Source organism: Colobus angolensis, unplaced genomic scaffold, assembly GCF_000951035.1.
Source record: "Colobus angolensis palliatus isolate OR3802 unplaced genomic scaffold, Cang.pa_1.0 Scaffold286, whole genome shotgun sequence".
In the NCBI taxonomy this organism is placed as follows: domain Eukaryota; kingdom Metazoa; phylum Chordata; class Mammalia; order Primates; family Cercopithecidae; genus Colobus; species Colobus angolensis.
In genome coordinates, this window is record NW_012116110.1 from 468,074 (window position 1) to 485,603 (window position 17,530).

Genomic DNA, 17,530 nt, shown 5'->3' on the forward strand with positions numbered 1-17,530 from the left:
CTGAATATCCCGGTTTTTGCATGAAGAGATTTTTTTGCACTAAGCAATGCTCCTCCCTACCATTGCCCCTACTTTAAAAAAAATAAGGTTGTAGCAGATCACAAAATCCTTACAGAAAAGTTGGTCCACCCCCGACCAAGAAAATAGGGAATTAAATAGAGAAAAAAATACATTTTTGGTCCCATGTTGGATTCATCTGGAACCAAAAATCAGGAAAGCTTTTCAGAAAGAAGCTAAGTAAAATCTCATCTTCATGAGCTAAGGATTCATGCCACTTTTATGTGTCTTTACAAAAACTAGATTTTCACCAGTCATGGAGGTGCAATATTCCTGAGTGAGCCAAAACTCAAATTCAGCTCCATATGTGGTCCTGCCTGAACTTGAACCCAGGAGCACCCTATTGTTGTTACTGACCATAAATATAAGTCTCACCTCCATCTCATTGGAATCATGTGTCTTACAAGAGTGAGAGAAGGATGCAGAAAGGAAGGAATGAGGGGGTTTTGTTGAGAATATTTTTTGTAAAATTCTTTCACTGTTTTTTCCTGATTTTCTTTCTTTTTTTCTTTTTTTGTTCTCGAGACAGACTTTTGCTCTTGTCGCCCAAGCTGGAGTGCAGTGGCACGATCTCGGTTCACTGCAACCTCCACCGCCCAGGGTCAAGCAATTCTCTTACCACAGCCTCCCAAGTAGCTGGGATTACAGGCACCTGCCACCACGCCCAACTAATTTTTGTATTTTTAGTAGAGACGGGGTTTCACCATGTTGGTCAGGCTGATCTCAAACTCCTGACTTCAGGTGATCCACCTGCCTCGGCCTCCCAAAGTGCTGAGATTACAGGCATGAGCCACTGTGCCCAGCCTCCTGATTATTTTTTAATGTTCTAGTATAGCAGTTCTCAGACCTTTTGATCTCAGGTCCCCTTTAAACTCTTTAAAATTATTGCAAATTCTGAAGAGTGTTTTGGTATCTAGGTTGTATTTATCAATATTCTGTGTTTTCATAACTAAAACAGAATGTTTTTGTTTTTTGAGACAAGGTCTTGCTCTGTTGCTTGGGCTGGAGTGTAGTGGTGTGATCGCGGCTCACGGCAATGTCTGTTTCCCAGGTTCAAATGATTCTTGTGCCTCACAACCTTCTGAGTAGCTAGGACTACAGGTGCATGCCACCACACCTGGCTAATTTTTGTGTTTTTTGTAGTGACGGGATTTTACCTTGTTGCCCAGGCTGGTCTCAAACTCCTGGACTCAAACAGTCTGCCCACCTCAGCCTCTCAAAGTGCTGGGATTACAGGAGTGAGCCACTGCACCTAGCCAAAATTGTTTAAATGTTCATTAATTTAAAATAGTAATTATTATATGTTAAATAATGTTTTTATTAATATTATTATATTTTCCAAAACAAAAATAAATTTTGTGAGAAGGGTGGCATTCTTTTATGTTTCTGCAAATCCCTAATGTCTGGCTTAATGGAAGAAAAAAGATTCTCACATCTGTTTCTGCATCCATCTTCTTGATATATGTAACACATCATTTCATTTCTAGAAAGCTCCATTGTACATCCATGAAAGGGAATGAGAATAAAAAGGCAAATAACATCTTGGTATTATCAGGAAAATAGTTTGACCTCATGGACCCCCAGAAATAATCCCTACAGAGTTTTTCTCATATTTTAACTTGGTCTCTTCACCTGTTGCAAAACCAAATGATACATACATTAATTAGAGAGAAATAGGTACCTGGTCTCTGCCTCTCATTAATCATTGACCTTGAATTCAGTCACCCTCTTTGGGTCTCTGTTTTCTTATCTATAAAATGAATTATTAAATCAGATTCATTCTAAATTACAAAGAGCTATAGAAATAAGATTTTCCAAGGTGGGAAGATTGCTTGAGGCCAGGAGTTCGAGACCAGCCCAGGCAACACAGTAATACCTCATCTCTACAAAAATTTAAAAAAGAAAAAGTAGCCAGGCTTGGTGGTGCACGCCTGTAGTCCCAGCTACTTGTGAGGCTGAGGCTGGAGGATCCCTTGGGCCCAGGAATCTGAGGTTGCAGTGAGCCATGATCTCACCACTGCACCCCAACCTAGGCAATGGAGTGAGACATTGTCTCTAAAACAATAGAAAAGAAAAGAGGGAGGGAGGAAAGGAGAGAAAAAGAAAGAAAAAAAGAAAAGAAAGAAAGAAGAAAAGAAAAGAAAGGTTTCCAAAGTAGCTGCTGTTGTTTCTCCAAATTTTGCTGTTTAATCACCTTCTATACCATAACTTTCACATTCTTTAAACTTAAATTTTATGGCAGTACATCTAGAAAGTCCTGCACCATTAACTTGTAATTCCAGAATGTGTTTTCATGCTGGAAATGTTTAGTTTTTGTTTTGCGTGCTCTTCCAGATCAGAAAGGGCATAGCTCATTGCCCTCCCTTCAGTATTTTCATTTGCATCTACATTATGAAAAAGCAAATGGAGGCCGGGCACAGTGGCTCATGCCTGTAATCCCAGCACTTTGGGAGGCCGAGGCAGGCAGATCACCTGAGGTCGAGAGTTCGAGACCAGCCTGACCAACATGGAGAAACCCCATCTTTACTAAAACTACAAAATTAAGCAGACGTGGTGGTGCATTCCTGTAATCCCAGCTACTCAGGAGGCTGAGGCAGGAGAATGGCTTGAACCCAGGAGGCAGAGGTTGCGGTGAGCCGAGATGGCACCATTACACTCCAACCTGGGCAACAAGAACAAAGTTCCATCTCACAAAAAAAAAAAAGAAAATGGAAAAGAAAAGCAGCACAAGAAAGGAAAACCAATCTTGCCTTTGCATTGTCTCTTTTTTCCTTTTGACATAATTTGAATGCTGTGAATCACAGCCATCTTTATCTGAAGGGCAGCTGGAAGCTTCTCTGGTGACCTCCTATTCAGTGTTGTCACCAAACATGGTCAGGTTTCTCTTGTAATGCTTCTTCTCCTTTAACAGCAATTCTCTATTAGTAGTTGTAGCCTAATCCTCTAGTGCTTTTATTTATACAGTAATGTATACCATTTACCTTTGTGCAAAAATACATAGGCCTAAACCCAAATGATGTATGCCCACCAGATAGCATATGAAATATCCTTTTAAGGATCCATCCACACATTATGTGTGTGTACATTAGGCTAGCTCTCCTGCTTTTTCCTGTGACTCAACATGAAATTAAAAAGGATCGGTGAGCTGAGAAGGCAGCTAATTGTTCCATCATCCTTAGTGAGACATTTAGTTCAGATTTTATGTACCTAGTTATTCTGCATGGCTTTTTAAAGGCCATTCACCTTTGCGCTGTAGAGTTCCAAGCTATTTGACTCATTTTCAAATATTCAAATCAAGGGAGGTGTTTCCTAAGATGATCTTATCCAGTGACCAAAGATGTGTTTTTCATTGAATTTTGAGTTGATGACACACATTGGGGTATTTAAAAGAATACACAGAGATGAGCAGGCTGTATTGATTTAAAATGGGCAATCATGCAGTCTTCATAATAGAGCCAGATTCTACTTTGTAAATAGTCCCAGATATTCTAAGGCACCGGATGCTGTCACAGTGGCTGTTATTTCCGTTTCTAAGGCGGCTTCTTTGCCTGATGTAGAATGCAATTTGGTTTTCATGGAAAGAGGAACAACCAACAAAAAGGCATTTCTGCTGAAAAGTGTATTGGGAGAGAATATCCTTTTATGACTAGCTAGGAATGGCTGGGTAAGTGGGAGATAATGGGATTGCTTTTTTAATAATATAGAAGTTTGAAAGATGGCTGCCACAAAACAGTGACTTCTTTGCTTCTGCTATTCAGACCCAAGGTTATGCCCTTACACTTTCCATATTAACATCCTCTCATAACATGTACTTTCATCCAGTTTTGCTTCTCTACAAAATGGCTGTTTGAAATACAAAAATAGCTGTGAGCGAAGGAGAAGAAACAGTTAAGCCGTTTTTTAGCCACGCCAGTGTTGGAGATTAGCGCTCTGATGGGCAGCTGTTGGACAGCTTGATGATTTAATGTGTTTTCAGGGTAGTTAATAATACTCTTTGATCATGGGAAGAAGGGTGGCAGAGAAGTGAAAATGATTGAATTAACAGCTTATCATACTATTATGTATGGAAAAAGCGTGAGAAAGAGAAGAAAAACACTTTAAATTAGGTCACGGGGGTCTTAGAAAATTCAATGGAACTTTTTTGGTAAAAGAAACTGCGTTGCTGGATTTGAATCCCTCGGCATTGAGGTTAATGACTTATATCGAGTCTCTTTAATCATTCCTTGTTGGAGCCAGTATCGGCTGCTGCAAGGGGTGTTTTTTTGAAACAGTGGCATTTCTTATTGCTTCTCAGGAGAGAGCTCGATCCCCTACCAACCAAAGATGCTGCTCGGGTTTTTGGTAGATTTTAGTGAGAGCAGAGTAGGAAGGAGAAAGGACTAACACTGCGTTTGGTGTAGAAGGTATTTGATCAGAAGCCCCTTTCCTTCTGCCACGTGATCACGTTGTTGAGAAATGAAGAGATTTGGGAAAGGACAAATTAGGGCCCTTGTTTATTTCCAGAAATGCTTGGCCCCTAAGTTATTGACAAATAATATTTCTAAGACATGTGGAAGAGGTGAGTAAATGGACCTCCCATTGCCCGAGGCTCACAGCATCTTCAAGTTATTCCCATTCTTGAAATAAAAGTGACGCAAGCTTCAAATTAATGAGGCAACCTGTCAGGCTAGATTAGGAGGTCACCCATAGGATTTTTTTTAAAAAACAAACAGCATTAAACTGCTGTTTAAGGATTAGAGTAGGGAATTCGAGGTGGAGTTATAAAGGCATACTGGCTTTCCAGTTAAATTAGGCTCAGAGTTAGCAATTAAATGACAGTTTGCAGGACTCTGGTAGCTTTTTTTTTTTTTTTTTTTTTCCTGTTAGGTCCTAGCTTTACAGTGAATCTTGACTTGCAGGCTAGCTTGATTTCTACTTTCTTTTTTCTTTTTTTTTCAGACAGGATACCTCTGTCACCCAGGGGTAAGTGCAGTGGTACAATCTTGGCTCATTGCAACCTCTGCCTTCCAGATTCAAGTGACTCTGCTGCCTCAGACTCCCAAGTAGCTGGGACTACAGACTCACACCACCACGCCCGGCTAATTTTTATATTTTTTTATAGAGATGACGTTTCCCCATGTTGGCCAGGCTGACCTCAAATTCGACCTCAAGTGATCCACCCACCTTGGCCTCCCAAATTGGGATTACAGGCATGAGCCACTGCACCCGGCCGATTTCCACTTTCTTGAAAGCTAGTTCTGCTCTTCAGTTTGCCTGGGTCTCACATTATACATCCAGGCGCGAGTTGCCCCTCATTTTTCATTCTTTGCCCCCTGAGACTGGCCTGTCTTCCCTTATCCCTCTAGACTCTTCCTGTTGCTTCTCTTTGTGGTTTCTATTTTTGTCTTCCTTGTCAGAGAAAGCCAGTGTTTGCCGGTCTCTGGAGACTTTCCAACTCATGGGAATAGTGTTTGAGGAAGAACAGCCTCTAATGGTGTGAACTTGGGGTCTGCGAGGCCCTGAGCCTGCAGGAAACAAACAGCAGACTTAGAACCAGATCAGAACAAACAAGAACTGTTGGGAAAACAAGTTTAGATCGCACCCATGGACCTAGTAAACAGGACTGTCCTCATTCACACCACTTCTCTCCTGGGCTCTGAGGGGGAATGGGAAAATGCTTAAGGACTGTTCGTTTTATAAAAAATAAAGCCCCTCAAGTGTAAAGAAGGGCATGAGTAGGAGTAGGCAGCTAAGGGCCTGGCTTCCCGTTGGTCTGCTTCTGTCTATGCTGGTTTCCAAGGGCTGCATCACAAATGACCACAGACAGAAATGGATTGCCTCACAGTTCTAGAGGCCAGATGTCTGAAATCAAGGTGTCAGTAGTGCCACAGTTCCTCTGAAGGCTCCAGGGGAGGATCCTTCCCTCCCTCTTTCAGCCTCTGGTGGCTCCACCTGTCCCTTGGTCCTTTGATCTGTGTCACTCTGGTCTCTGCCACCATGTTCACATGGCCTTCTCCGCTGTGACGCTCTGTGCCTCTGTGTGGCTTCTCTTCTTACAAGGATGTCAGTCACTGGATTTAGGGTTCACCGTAATCCAGTATGACCTCATCTTAACTAATTACATCTGCAAAGACCCTGTTTCCAAATAAGGTTACAGTCTGAGGCTCCAAGTGGATAAGAATATGGGGGGCACACAATTCAGCCCACCCCTCTACCTTACCAAGGGACCTGTGAATTAACTGCTCCTTACCATACATAGCTTCATTTTCCTGTTCACTTCTCTTCTCCCTGGCTAAGTCACTTTGAGGTTGGGTAGATGTTTCCAAATTAGTTTGTATTCCTCACAAAGAGGTATCAGGTAAATGACTTTATGAACAGAGTCAATCACCTGTTGGGGACTGAGGCATTGGTCTTTTTTAAAGCTCTACACACATCCAGGGCTGAGATCCCCTGAACTTGTTGACAGGGTCCTTCAGCTCTGAGCATCCTGGAATTCTTGTATGCTAATGTAAGGGGGAACTGTGTGACTTCCCTGGCAAGACAGCTGGCCCGTTACACGTGCCTCTAATGTAGAAGCAAAGCCTAGGAAGCTCCTACGCCCTCAAGTTTATGAACTGGGCTTGCTTTGCCATTGAGTTCCTGCTTTCGGCAAGCCCTCTACTGCCACCTACTGGTAATCAAGGTGGGGAAGGAGTGACGGAGCCCCTTGAGTTGAAACGGAATGAAGAGCAAGTGTGAATAGAGTTCACACCCCATGTACTTTATTGTAGCCTCGCAGTGTTGTGCGTGGAAGCTCAGCAGAGGGGGTATGTCCTTCAGACGTCAAAGGCAGCTCACTCTGACAGGCCCAGCTCCACTACCTTTGAAGCTGGACTGGAGGCTACAATTACAATGTGGCACAAAAATGAAGGTGCTACCTTCCCTCAGGTCCAAGTGTGCCCCCCTCATCCATCAAAGCCAATTCTGCTTGAGCCTTTTTGAAAGGGCCCCTTGGCAAATTGGGGATTCAACCCAGAAAGTGCTTCTTTCTACAGAAGCTTAGGCAGCAATTTTTAATGAAGTATCAACACATCTGGGGTGGAGGAAGCCTTTCTTCGCCTTCAGACTTCCACAGGTCCTCGCCTACAGCCACGGAACTCCCAGGTGATTGTGGCTTTTGAAGTAACTTCAGTAGAGAATAGAATTAAATATAATAAAATACAAATATGTGGGGTTGTTTTAAAGACTTCCTAAATCCCAGTGATTTCTATTTTACTAGTTTTCTAGGGCTGCTGTGACAAAGTACCCTAGATTTGGTGGCTCGAACAGAACTTTCTTTTCTCATCATTCTGGAGGTCCGAAGTTCAAGATCAAGGTGTTGGTAGGGTGGGTTCCTTCTGAGAGCCGTGAGGCAAGGATCTGTTCTAGCCTCTCTCGCTGGTTTGTAGGTGGCCTTCATCTCCCTACGTCTTCACGTCACATCTTCCCCCGTACATGTCTGTATCCAAAATTCCCCTTTGCATAAGGACATCAGCCATATTGAATTAGGGCCCAACCTGTGGCCTTGTTTTAATCTGATGACGTCTATAGAGACCCTGCCTCCAAATAAGGTCACATCCTGTGGTGATGATAGTTAGGACTTATAACATAGAAATTTTAGGGGAACACAATTTAGCCCATAACAGCTACTTGGGTGATTTTGTAAAGAAAAATGCAACCAAGGAAAGTGCTGAGATGGAAGAGGCTTGATGGGGGCACAACTTTTTTTTTTTTTTTTTTCTTTTTGAGATGGAATTTTCCTCTGTCACCCAGGCTGCAGTGCAGTGGTGCAATCCTGGCTCACCGCAACCTCCACCTCCCAGGTTAAAGCAATTCTCCTGCCTTAGCCTCCCAAGTCACTGGGACTACAGGCACCCACCCCCCCACCTGGCTAATTTTTTTTTTTTTTTTTTTTTGAGAGCTTTCGCCATGTTGATCAGGCTGGTCTTGAACTCCTGACCTCAGGTGATCCACCTGCCTCAGCCTCCCAAAGTGCTGGGATTACAAGTGTGAGCCACCACACGCAGCCTGGGTGTGCAGCTTCTAATTTCCACCCTCTGGGTCTTGGTAGAGGGCCTCTGGTGCATTCCTTCCTGTGAGTGAGAGAGAAGCCAGTGGCGTTGTCCTCAGGCAGTGCTCCTTTTCAAATGAAACCAGTACCATATTCCTCCCCCCACATTTTCCAAATGTGGCGGGGTCAGACTGGATCCTGTTGCAGCTACAGATCTGTGTGACGTATTAGATGATAAGGTGTATTAATCCATTTTCACACTGCTATAAAGAACTACCCAAGACTGGGTAATTAATAAAGGAAAGTGGTTTAATTAACTCATAGTTCCACATGACATGGCTGGGGAGGCCTCAGGAAACTTAAACAGTCATGGCAGAAGGTGAAGGGGAAGCCAGTCACATCTTACATAGTGGCAGGAGAGAGAGAAGTGGCAATCACCAGACATTTATCAAACAACCAGATCTCGTGAGAACTCTGACATGAGAACAGCAAGGGGGAGTCTGTCCCCGTGAATCAATCACCTCCCACCAGACCACTCCCCCAACACATGGGGATTACAATTTGACATGAGATTTGGGTAGGGACACAGAGCCAAACCATATCATGAGGTGACCACTCAGATTTACGATTAGCTGGAGTCACTCAAGTGCTGGAAAGTCAACTGCAGAACTGTCCACCAGTATAAATCACTGATGCTCTTGGGCTTCTCTTGGGTCCTTAGAAAACAAATTAATCAGGCAGGGAAACTGTGTTAAAATATTAACCACACTAACAGTTTTGAAATGAGAGGCCAAATTTTAAATCCATCCCAGGAGATGACAGAGATGAGTGTCAGCTGCTTCTTGGGCCTGCTCTCATCTTAAGGGTCATCTACTTGCTGCTTGGTGTGGGATGCTTTAATGGGGCATCTGGAGGCCGGCAGGAGGCTGCCAACACCCCAGAATTCACCCAACAGTCTACCAGATCAGGCACGAAATAGCTGTCTTCATCCCAATTGTACATGTCCTTCAAGGATGGCAAAAGTCCTGCCTTCTGCCTCAAGGCTTCTCGGTTGAAGCCTTGTAGTCCCTGGTCCTTGGAAGAGAGTAACCACCTCTAATGCTGAATCCAAATATTTTTTAAGTACAAAGGTAGGAAATTTGGCACTGAGCGTGCCTAAGGTTCCTTTCAGCAATGCAGTTCCATAGCAGTGTGATTTTCTTCTGTTCACACTGCTACGTCCTGATTCTGCAGCACTAGCACGTGTATTTGTTTCCATGTCTAACAAAATGGTGAGCTTTTGGGTCCCTGCTGCTACTGGAATCCAATCTAATGAGAAATCCCCCACTACACTACATCCCCAAATGATTGTGCCTTGTGAAGTAACTCCCAATACAGGATAGATATGAATATAATAAAATATAGAGCTTTATTTAAAAGAGAGAGAGAGGGAGACTCTGGACTTCCCAGAACCCAAAGGTGATACCTTGCGTTTAAAATTCAGGGGTCTCAACCAGGCATGGTGGCTAATGCCTGTAATCCCAGCACTTTGGGAGGCCGAGGCAGGTTCATCACTTAAGGCCAGGAGTTCAAGACCAGCCTGGGCAACATGGTGAAACCCCATCTCTACTAAAAATGCAAAAATTAGCTGGGCATGGAGGCACATACCTGTAATCCCAGCTACTTAGGAGGCTAAGGCACGAGAATCACTTGAACACAAGAGGCGGAGGTTACAGTGAGCCAATATCATGCTGTTGCTCTCCAGTCTGGGTAACAAAGGGAAGCTCTGTCTCAAAAAATAATAATAAAATAAAATTCAGGGATTTCTTTTTTTTTCTTTTTTTTTTTTGTCTTGAGATGGAGTCTCGCTCTGTCGCCCAGGCTGGAGTACAGTGGTGCAATCTCAGCTCACTGCAAGCTCTGCCTCCCGGGTTCACACCATTCTCCTGCCTCAGCCTCCCGAGTAGCTGGGACTACAGGCGGCCGCCACCACACCCGGCTAGTTTTTGTATTTTTAGTAGAGACGTGGTTTCACCATGTTGGCCAGGCTGGTCTCGAACTCCTGACCTCAGGTGATCCACCTGCCTCAGCCTCCCGAGTAGCTGGGACTACAGGCGGCCGCCACCACACCCGGCTAATTTTTTGTATTTTTAGTAGAGACGGGGTTTCACCATGTTAGCCAGGATGGTCTCCATCTCCTGACCTCATGATCCGCCCGCCTGAAATCAGGTGAACCCAGAGATGAAGGGGACCCCAGAGCCAAGGAGATGATGTTGGGGTGAGGTATCCTGCGCCTTAGTATGGATTTGTGGTGATGCCGTGAGTTTCGATTAATGTGGGCAGAGAGAGCAGGACAAGTTGATGTGATCTCATGGCAACCGAAGGAACGTCAGCTAAAAGAATCGGGACAATAGAAATAGAAAGGAAACAGAACAGACCTGGAAAAAAAGAGAATTCAGAATTGATGACAGAAACAGGAACTGTGTGTAGGAAAAAGAAATATTGGACTAAGCCTACAATGGCCAAGAGAAAAGCTGATGCTTTCGTCAAAGATATTTGGGCAAAGAATTTCAACTTGAAACCAAAGTGAGGATTTCCTGGACACCAGAGAAAGCTCTTGCTTTAATAAGGCCTTGGGACTGAAACCTGAGGTAATTAGAGTTTAAAAAAGGGATATCACCCCAAGGGTTGACCGCTCAGGGATCATGGAGACCTCACGGGACTTGTCAGTGCTGTTCATCTTGGCCAACCTAACTGTGGTGAAGTTCCGCCTCTCTCAGCACTGCCCTAAAACTCCCTCACGCCGCATCCCAGATGTTCAGAAATTCTCAATATGTCTGTAAGCCAGTCGGTCGATGGGGGCAAGGGTGTCAAGGGAAGGCTTGAGGAAAGGCAAGCAGGAGTGGAGGGAATGAGTCTAGGAAAAGTTTCTTGGAAAAGAAACTCCTCACCTTCTCATGCCTTTCCTGTGGCTCTGAAAAGTAAAGCAAGGCCATCCGAGTTGGGAGGCCCATCTGGGAGTGTGTCCTGACTGGGCTCCCCTCCAGGGGATCTGACTTCACAGTGCAGTCAGTCCCCTAGAAAGAAAGGGCTTCTGGGTTAATTAGTGGACAGATTGCTTTTGATTTGCTGTTTTCCCTTATTGCTCTGTATTAGTGTTTAATTATTTCATTTTAAATAGCTTTTTTAAATAAATGTTTAAAATTATTTAATTTTAATATTGAAAAGCTCTGTAATCTCTGACCCCTTGTGTATGTACTATTGTGTAGTCTCAATCATAGAATCAAGCATTTTATTTTAGGTAGAAATAAAAATACACCTTTTTCTCTCTTACACCCCAACATATGTGTGGATGAATAACACTGGCATTTAGGTTGAAATACTCTACTTCTACTTTTTATGTCAACTATTACCACACTTTTTACTGTTAGGTATCAGAATTTTAAATAGTTCATGAATTCTCAGTGTATCTCAGTGCATAGGCAGAAATGCTGCACCTTGTGGGCAAGTGCGTGTGTGTGTGTGTGTGTGTGTGTGTGTGTGTGTATGTGTTACACAAGTTCAGCTGGGGACAGAGCTGAAACGTCACTCCAGGATCTGTAGTTTCTGAGAGCTAGTTGAGCTCCTCTGCCAAAGCACCAGCCCTTATTTCAGTTTCTACAGCCATTCGGTCAGGATGGGTCTGAATCTCGGTTGACCTTGAGGAGAAGCTGCTAATCTTTTGGGCAATAATGCCCTGAAGAGTCCATCTGCGTGCTGGGGAGCAGAAGGGACTTCTGCGTGTACCACACTTCGAAGAAGGAGCTCAAGCTATGAGTTTCCTTCCGGGGTAGAGAACTGATGTTTGTGTCTCTGCAGTGAAGGCTAATATAGGACTCCTGAGTTATGAATTTGAAGGAAGGAAAATTATAGCATATTTATGCTAAGGAAGGAATAACAACATGGTTTCTGCATACTTCTCACTGTGGCCATGTTTACAAGCAAGAAGACACTGTGCTTTCAGATCCCACAGATACCTCTCCATCTCATTTTAATAGGGTTATAAATTAATGCAAAACAGACACTTTCATGTGTCCAGATCACGCCATCCAAGAATTACATTACAACATGGGTGGAGAGTTGGCAGTGCTCACCCAATTTTGACATTCTTGTGCCCTGAGGGTGACAGTGAGTTTATAGAAACTTCTATGACATCTTTAGTTTAAAAAAAAAAAAAAAAAACTAAACTAAACTTACTGTGTGAATGCAAAGGATATTTTATGACCAAAGCTGGAAATTATTCTTTATTTTTAATACTGAGGAGAGTATCTGTTATTATTATAAGACCCTGTGTGTTTTTTCATTAAACTATAAATTTAACCAATTTTATGAGAGACATCAAAGTATTAAGTACGTTTCAGATCATTCTCGCTGCGTAAGTCACCAACTGTTTACATAAGTATTCTGAGTTTTTCAGTGGTATAAATTTACAATTTTTTTTTTTTTTTTTGATATGGAGTTTTGCTCTTGTTGCCCAGGCTGGAGTTCAGTGGTGCAATCTCGGCTCACCACAACCTCTGCCTCCCAGGTGCAAGCAATACTCCTCCCAAGTAGCTGGGATTACAAGCATGCACCACCACACCCGGCTAATTTTGTATTTTTAGTAGAGACGGGGTTTCTCCACGTTGGTCAGGCTGGTCTCGAACTCCCGACCTCAGGTGATCCGCCCCCCCCCCCTTCGGCCTCCCAAAGTGCTGGAATTACAGGCTTGAGCCACCGCACCTGGCCTTTACAATTTTTAATAGACTCTTGTGGTTGAAACAGAGCTTCATAGTCATCTGGCCCAACCTACCCACAAGTGCCCAAGTCCTCTCTACTGACCACCACAAGTACCTTCTGGGTGCTGGTTCAGGATAAACAGTTTCTGCCTCAGCTCTCCTGGGGCTGATCCCTAAGTGACTGCAACTGCTCCTCCTTTAGTGACCACTCATTTCTTTTCTCTTTTTTCTTTTTTTTTTTCTTTAGAGACAGGGTCTCTCTCCGTCACCCAGGCTGGAATGCAGTGGTGTGATCATAGTTCACTGTAGCCTCCAACTCCTGGGCGTAAGCAATTCTCCCACCTCAGTCTCCTGAGTATCTGGGACCATAGGCACATGCCGCCACACCCAGCTAATTTTTCTATTTTATTTTATTTTTTATTTTTGTAGAGACAGGGTCTCACTATGTTGCCAAGGCTGCTCTTGAACTCCTGAGCTCAAGCGAGCCTCCCACCCCAGCCCCTCAAAGTGCTGGGATTATAGACGTGGCCCGTCATGCCCAGCCCACTCGTTTTTTAACTCTACTTAGAAAGCACTTGCAGCTTGAGAAAAAACTGGCTTCCATGCATTTGTCCTGGTTCTGGCTTCTGGGATCATTCTCAACCACCGAGTCTCAGCAGATGGCATGCTGGGCCCATGTATCTAGGAAGGGCTTGTATCATGTACACATGTCATGTACTGGGGGAGGACGTAAATTTCAGGATCCTTAATGAAGAAACAGTGGAGGGGGTGCGCCTCTACAAGTCTGCACCCTTCACACAGTCTGAGATTCTACTCACCTCCCGACCCCAGGATCACAGCATCTGTGCCACTATTGCTGGTGACAGTGTCACATCTTTCAGCAATACTGGAACTAAACTAATACCTAAGCCTCTCTTCCCTGAGGCTAGTCTTCAGAGACTCAGAGACAACTATTATGCCCTGTCTCTACCTCTCCTGTTTTCCAGACCAAAAAGCCCAGGCTTTTAGCCATTCCCCTGGGGTCCTGGCTCCGGGGCCCTTCACTGGTGGATCTCCTTAGGCATCACTAAGGTTACTCACTGTCCCTCTCAGAGTCTGGCACTGGAAGTGAGACACAGAACTCCAGTGTGATCTATAGAATGAGGAAAGCAAAACTATCACCTCTTTTTTTGTTTTGCTTTGTTTTTTAAGAAAGCAGGACTTCTAAATCTAATCAGTAGGACCTCATCATTTTATGTGGGTTATTTTCTGTGTCACTGGTTTTGTAAGTAAAGACCTGCACCACACATCAAAGTCATCAGACTGAGGCTGAATGAAATCCACCAGTCCACCTTAAAGACAGCTGTCCTGGGAATGTGGGCAACGTCCCACTTGCCCACTGCTGTAGCTTATAGCACCTTACACTCACCTCTTCCTAAGATCATTTTTGAGTAACAGCGTGACCGTGCTGTGCATTTAGGCAAGCAAACCTTTCTAGCTTAGGTGAATCAGAGGGAGCGGCCAAAGTATAAAACAAAATAGTAAGTTCATAAAAATTGCAGTGCACAATAGGCTCAGATAAAATATTAATTGGGAAACAGAATTCCCTGTATGCGACATGTGCTCTTTCCTAATCATTTTCAGAGTTATTTCAAACTTTTTACTCAAGTTTTTTCAGCCTCCAATTAAAGGTGCTGAGCTGCACCAGTCTCTGTGACCCCCAGCTCCAACCTTCTTCACTACAATTTTGGGGGTACTAGCACATGCCAGGTACAGTACTCAATTATAAATACATGATTTGTGTATATTGTGTGTGTGTGTAAAACACTTCGTTTTCCCCATGGAAAAATTTATCCCTCACCACCACCCTATAAAGTAGAGTTTGTTACCTCCATTTTACAGATGAAGCAACAAGGTTCCAAGAAGATGTTGCATAATATTCTATATATGAAATAATTAGGAAATCGGGCTGGGCACGGTGCTCACGCCTATAATCCCAGCACTTTGGGAGGCCGAGGTAGGTGGATCACAAGGTCAGGAGTTCAAGACCATCCTGGCTAACACAGTGAAACCCTGTCTCTTCTAAAAATACAAAAAATTAGCTGGGTGTGGTGGCAGGCACCTGTAATCCCAGCTACTCAGGAGGCTGAGGCAGGAGAATCTCGTGTACCTGGGAGGTAGAGGTTGCAGTGAGCCAAGATCACACCACTGCATTCCAGCCTGGGCAACAGAGTGAGACTCCGTCTCAAAAAAAAAAAAAAATTAGGAAATCAGATGATTTGACCCAATGTGTCTGTCTCTAAAGGCTGAATATAATATCGCTTTCCCCACATATATCATAGTGCTACTGTCACAGGTTGAGTTAGCTGGCTCTGATTTTAAATAGCTACCATTTAAATATTTGCTGAACATATTGTTAGCACCTAGCCACAGGGATATTGTTTGGAAAAAAACATTTACAAGTTCAAGGCCATGTTCAAGTTGTTCTTTTTGGCTTCAGGTCTAATATACCACAGCACATCCCCTAATCTCTGCGCACTTGGAGGGCAGGAGTGTGTCTTAGTCAGTGTTGCTTCCTTTCAAATCCCAAGCACAGTGCTGTGATGTAGGCGGGACTCAATCTTGATAAACATTGGTGTAATTAACAGGTTTCAGGTCCACCAAAGAAGCATATGCAATGCTGATCACTGCAGAAGAATCCCAAACATCATGCACCCCATTTTCCAGACACAAGTGATTGGGAGAAATAACGAACTTATGTTACAACTCATGGGGAGAGGTTACAAATTGATGCCAAATTCTAGTCTCACACCTGCTTTCTTTTTTGCTCCCCCCAGTAAGTGAAAATGGTGACCACCTTAAGCACATGGATGAGACGTGAGCACAGTTGTGGCAGAGAAGTTTCTCTGCACCAGAATTATCCACAGCAACTTGGCTGAGCCCCACTACACACAGAGAAATCATCAACCTGACTTAAGAGTTTTCGAGATGTCAACTTCAGGCTGATCAGCAGATGGGATGTGAAAAATACTACCCTATTCTATCATTTGCTGTTGCTTGCTGAACTGTGAAGAACTGCATGAACTATATTTAAGCTGCTTTCTATACCATTGCCAATCACCTTTTTGAACTTGGAAGTGCTATTTTCCTATGGACTTTTGCATTATTTCATTGTGCATGCATCCAGTGATTATACATAAGCAACATATGTAATCTGCTTATATATTTTTAAAAATCCATCCATGCAAATGGTAAATAAAGTATACATTCTTTTGCAAAATTATAGCTCATGTCATTGAAAGTTTAAATTGGTTTCATTTAAAGATCAATATACTAGGTCTGCCTATACTTTATAGAAAACTAGCTTCTATAAAGATTTTTTCACTGTTTACTAGTGAAATGAGAAAAGCAAAGCTATTTATAAAAGGCCTTATGTCGTGTACATACATCGTCTTTGAAATATTTGTGATCTAGTTTATTGCTTGTAAAAGAGAAATTATATAATTTATTTAGTAAATACTACTGTAAACTATAGTTTTGTGAGAGAAATAAAATATTTTGTTCTCAATTGTGGTGGTACATGATTCCAGTGATTTATGGTCTTTACATTTCTTTTATTAAAAATAACCCAAATACTCCTCATTTGAGATATTCAGAAATCCTAAATAAACTGAATTTTATATGGAAAAAATTTCAATAGCAGCTTCTGCTGAACTCATCCAAGAGACTTTCCCAAATGTCCTGGGATATTAGTCAGCTTTCACTATGTCATGCTATGGTAACAAACAATCCCAAAGTCACAGGAGCTTTCACCAACATAGTTTTACTTCTCCTTCACATGTAGGGACCAGCTGCAGCTCTGCTCCAAGAGTCTTCTTCATTCTGGGGTCCAGAGCAGCCCCTATGTGAGACAGGCAACTTTTCATGGCAGTAGAAAAAGAGCAATGGTGGAACCAATGAGAGCTCACAAAGCTTCTGCCTCAGTGCAGCTGACAGCATTTCTACTCGCATTCCATCTGCCAACGTGAGCGACATTGACAGGTCTGGAGTCAAAGGTGTGGGATGTATACTTCTCACACGGGAATGGACTCAGCAATGAATATTTTAATCAATTAATGCAGTTTACACCACCTGGTAAGTGTCCCTAGCAACAGAGACATAAGAGGCTGAGAGAAAAATCATTAGAAAGCAAAATGATCAAGGCTGCAGAAAGATATTCCTGATGAGTAAGATGCTCACTGTTAAATACTTCAAGTTAAAACAAGCTGATTCTTGTAAGCAAACATATTGTAAACTTTTGTAAATGTAGTCCACAGCCATAGTTACTCAGCATAAGTAGCAATTTCACCTGCAGAGTCAGTGCTGGAAAGCTAGGATGTCTTACATCCTAGGTTAGGATGTCAACAGGGAATTCTGCAGAAGTGGATGATTGAGGATCCTCTGCCTCTCTCTCTAGTATTCATATGTGCTACCACTCTCCCTAACTACATGGATTTTCATAGGTGAATCCCACTCTTCCCATTTATTAATCCCACTCTTAATAAATGTTAAGAACCTTCATTTTAAGACCTAACTTAAAAGCTATTTCAATACCATGAGGCTGTGATCCTCAAAATTCTATCCCCACCGGAATCACCCATGGCCTGCCTGTGTTATCTCACCTGTCTCAAAAAATCTCAACATTTTCAACTGTTTTTTAATGACCGAGGTATAACTTACATATGCTAGAGTGCACAGCTATGAATTGTAT

General features: G+C 43.0%; 1 protein-coding gene across 2 annotated transcripts in view; it reads left to right on the plus strand.

Annotated features, from left to right (window-relative positions):
* Positions 1-16,348, plus strand: part of PIP5K1B (phosphatidylinositol-4-phosphate 5-kinase, type I, beta) — a 315,005-nt gene extending 298,657 nt beyond the window's left edge. For both annotated transcript variants that reach the window (XM_011948884.1, XM_011948885.1), the window contains one exon: positions 15,618-16,348. In XM_011948884.1, the coding sequence (XP_011804274.1) occupies positions 15,618-15,620 (3 nt within the window). In that variant the 3' untranslated portion in view covers positions 15,621-16,348. The remainder of the gene's footprint in view (positions 1-15,617) is intronic.
* The last annotated feature ends 1,182 nt before the right edge of the window (positions 16,349-17,530 follow it).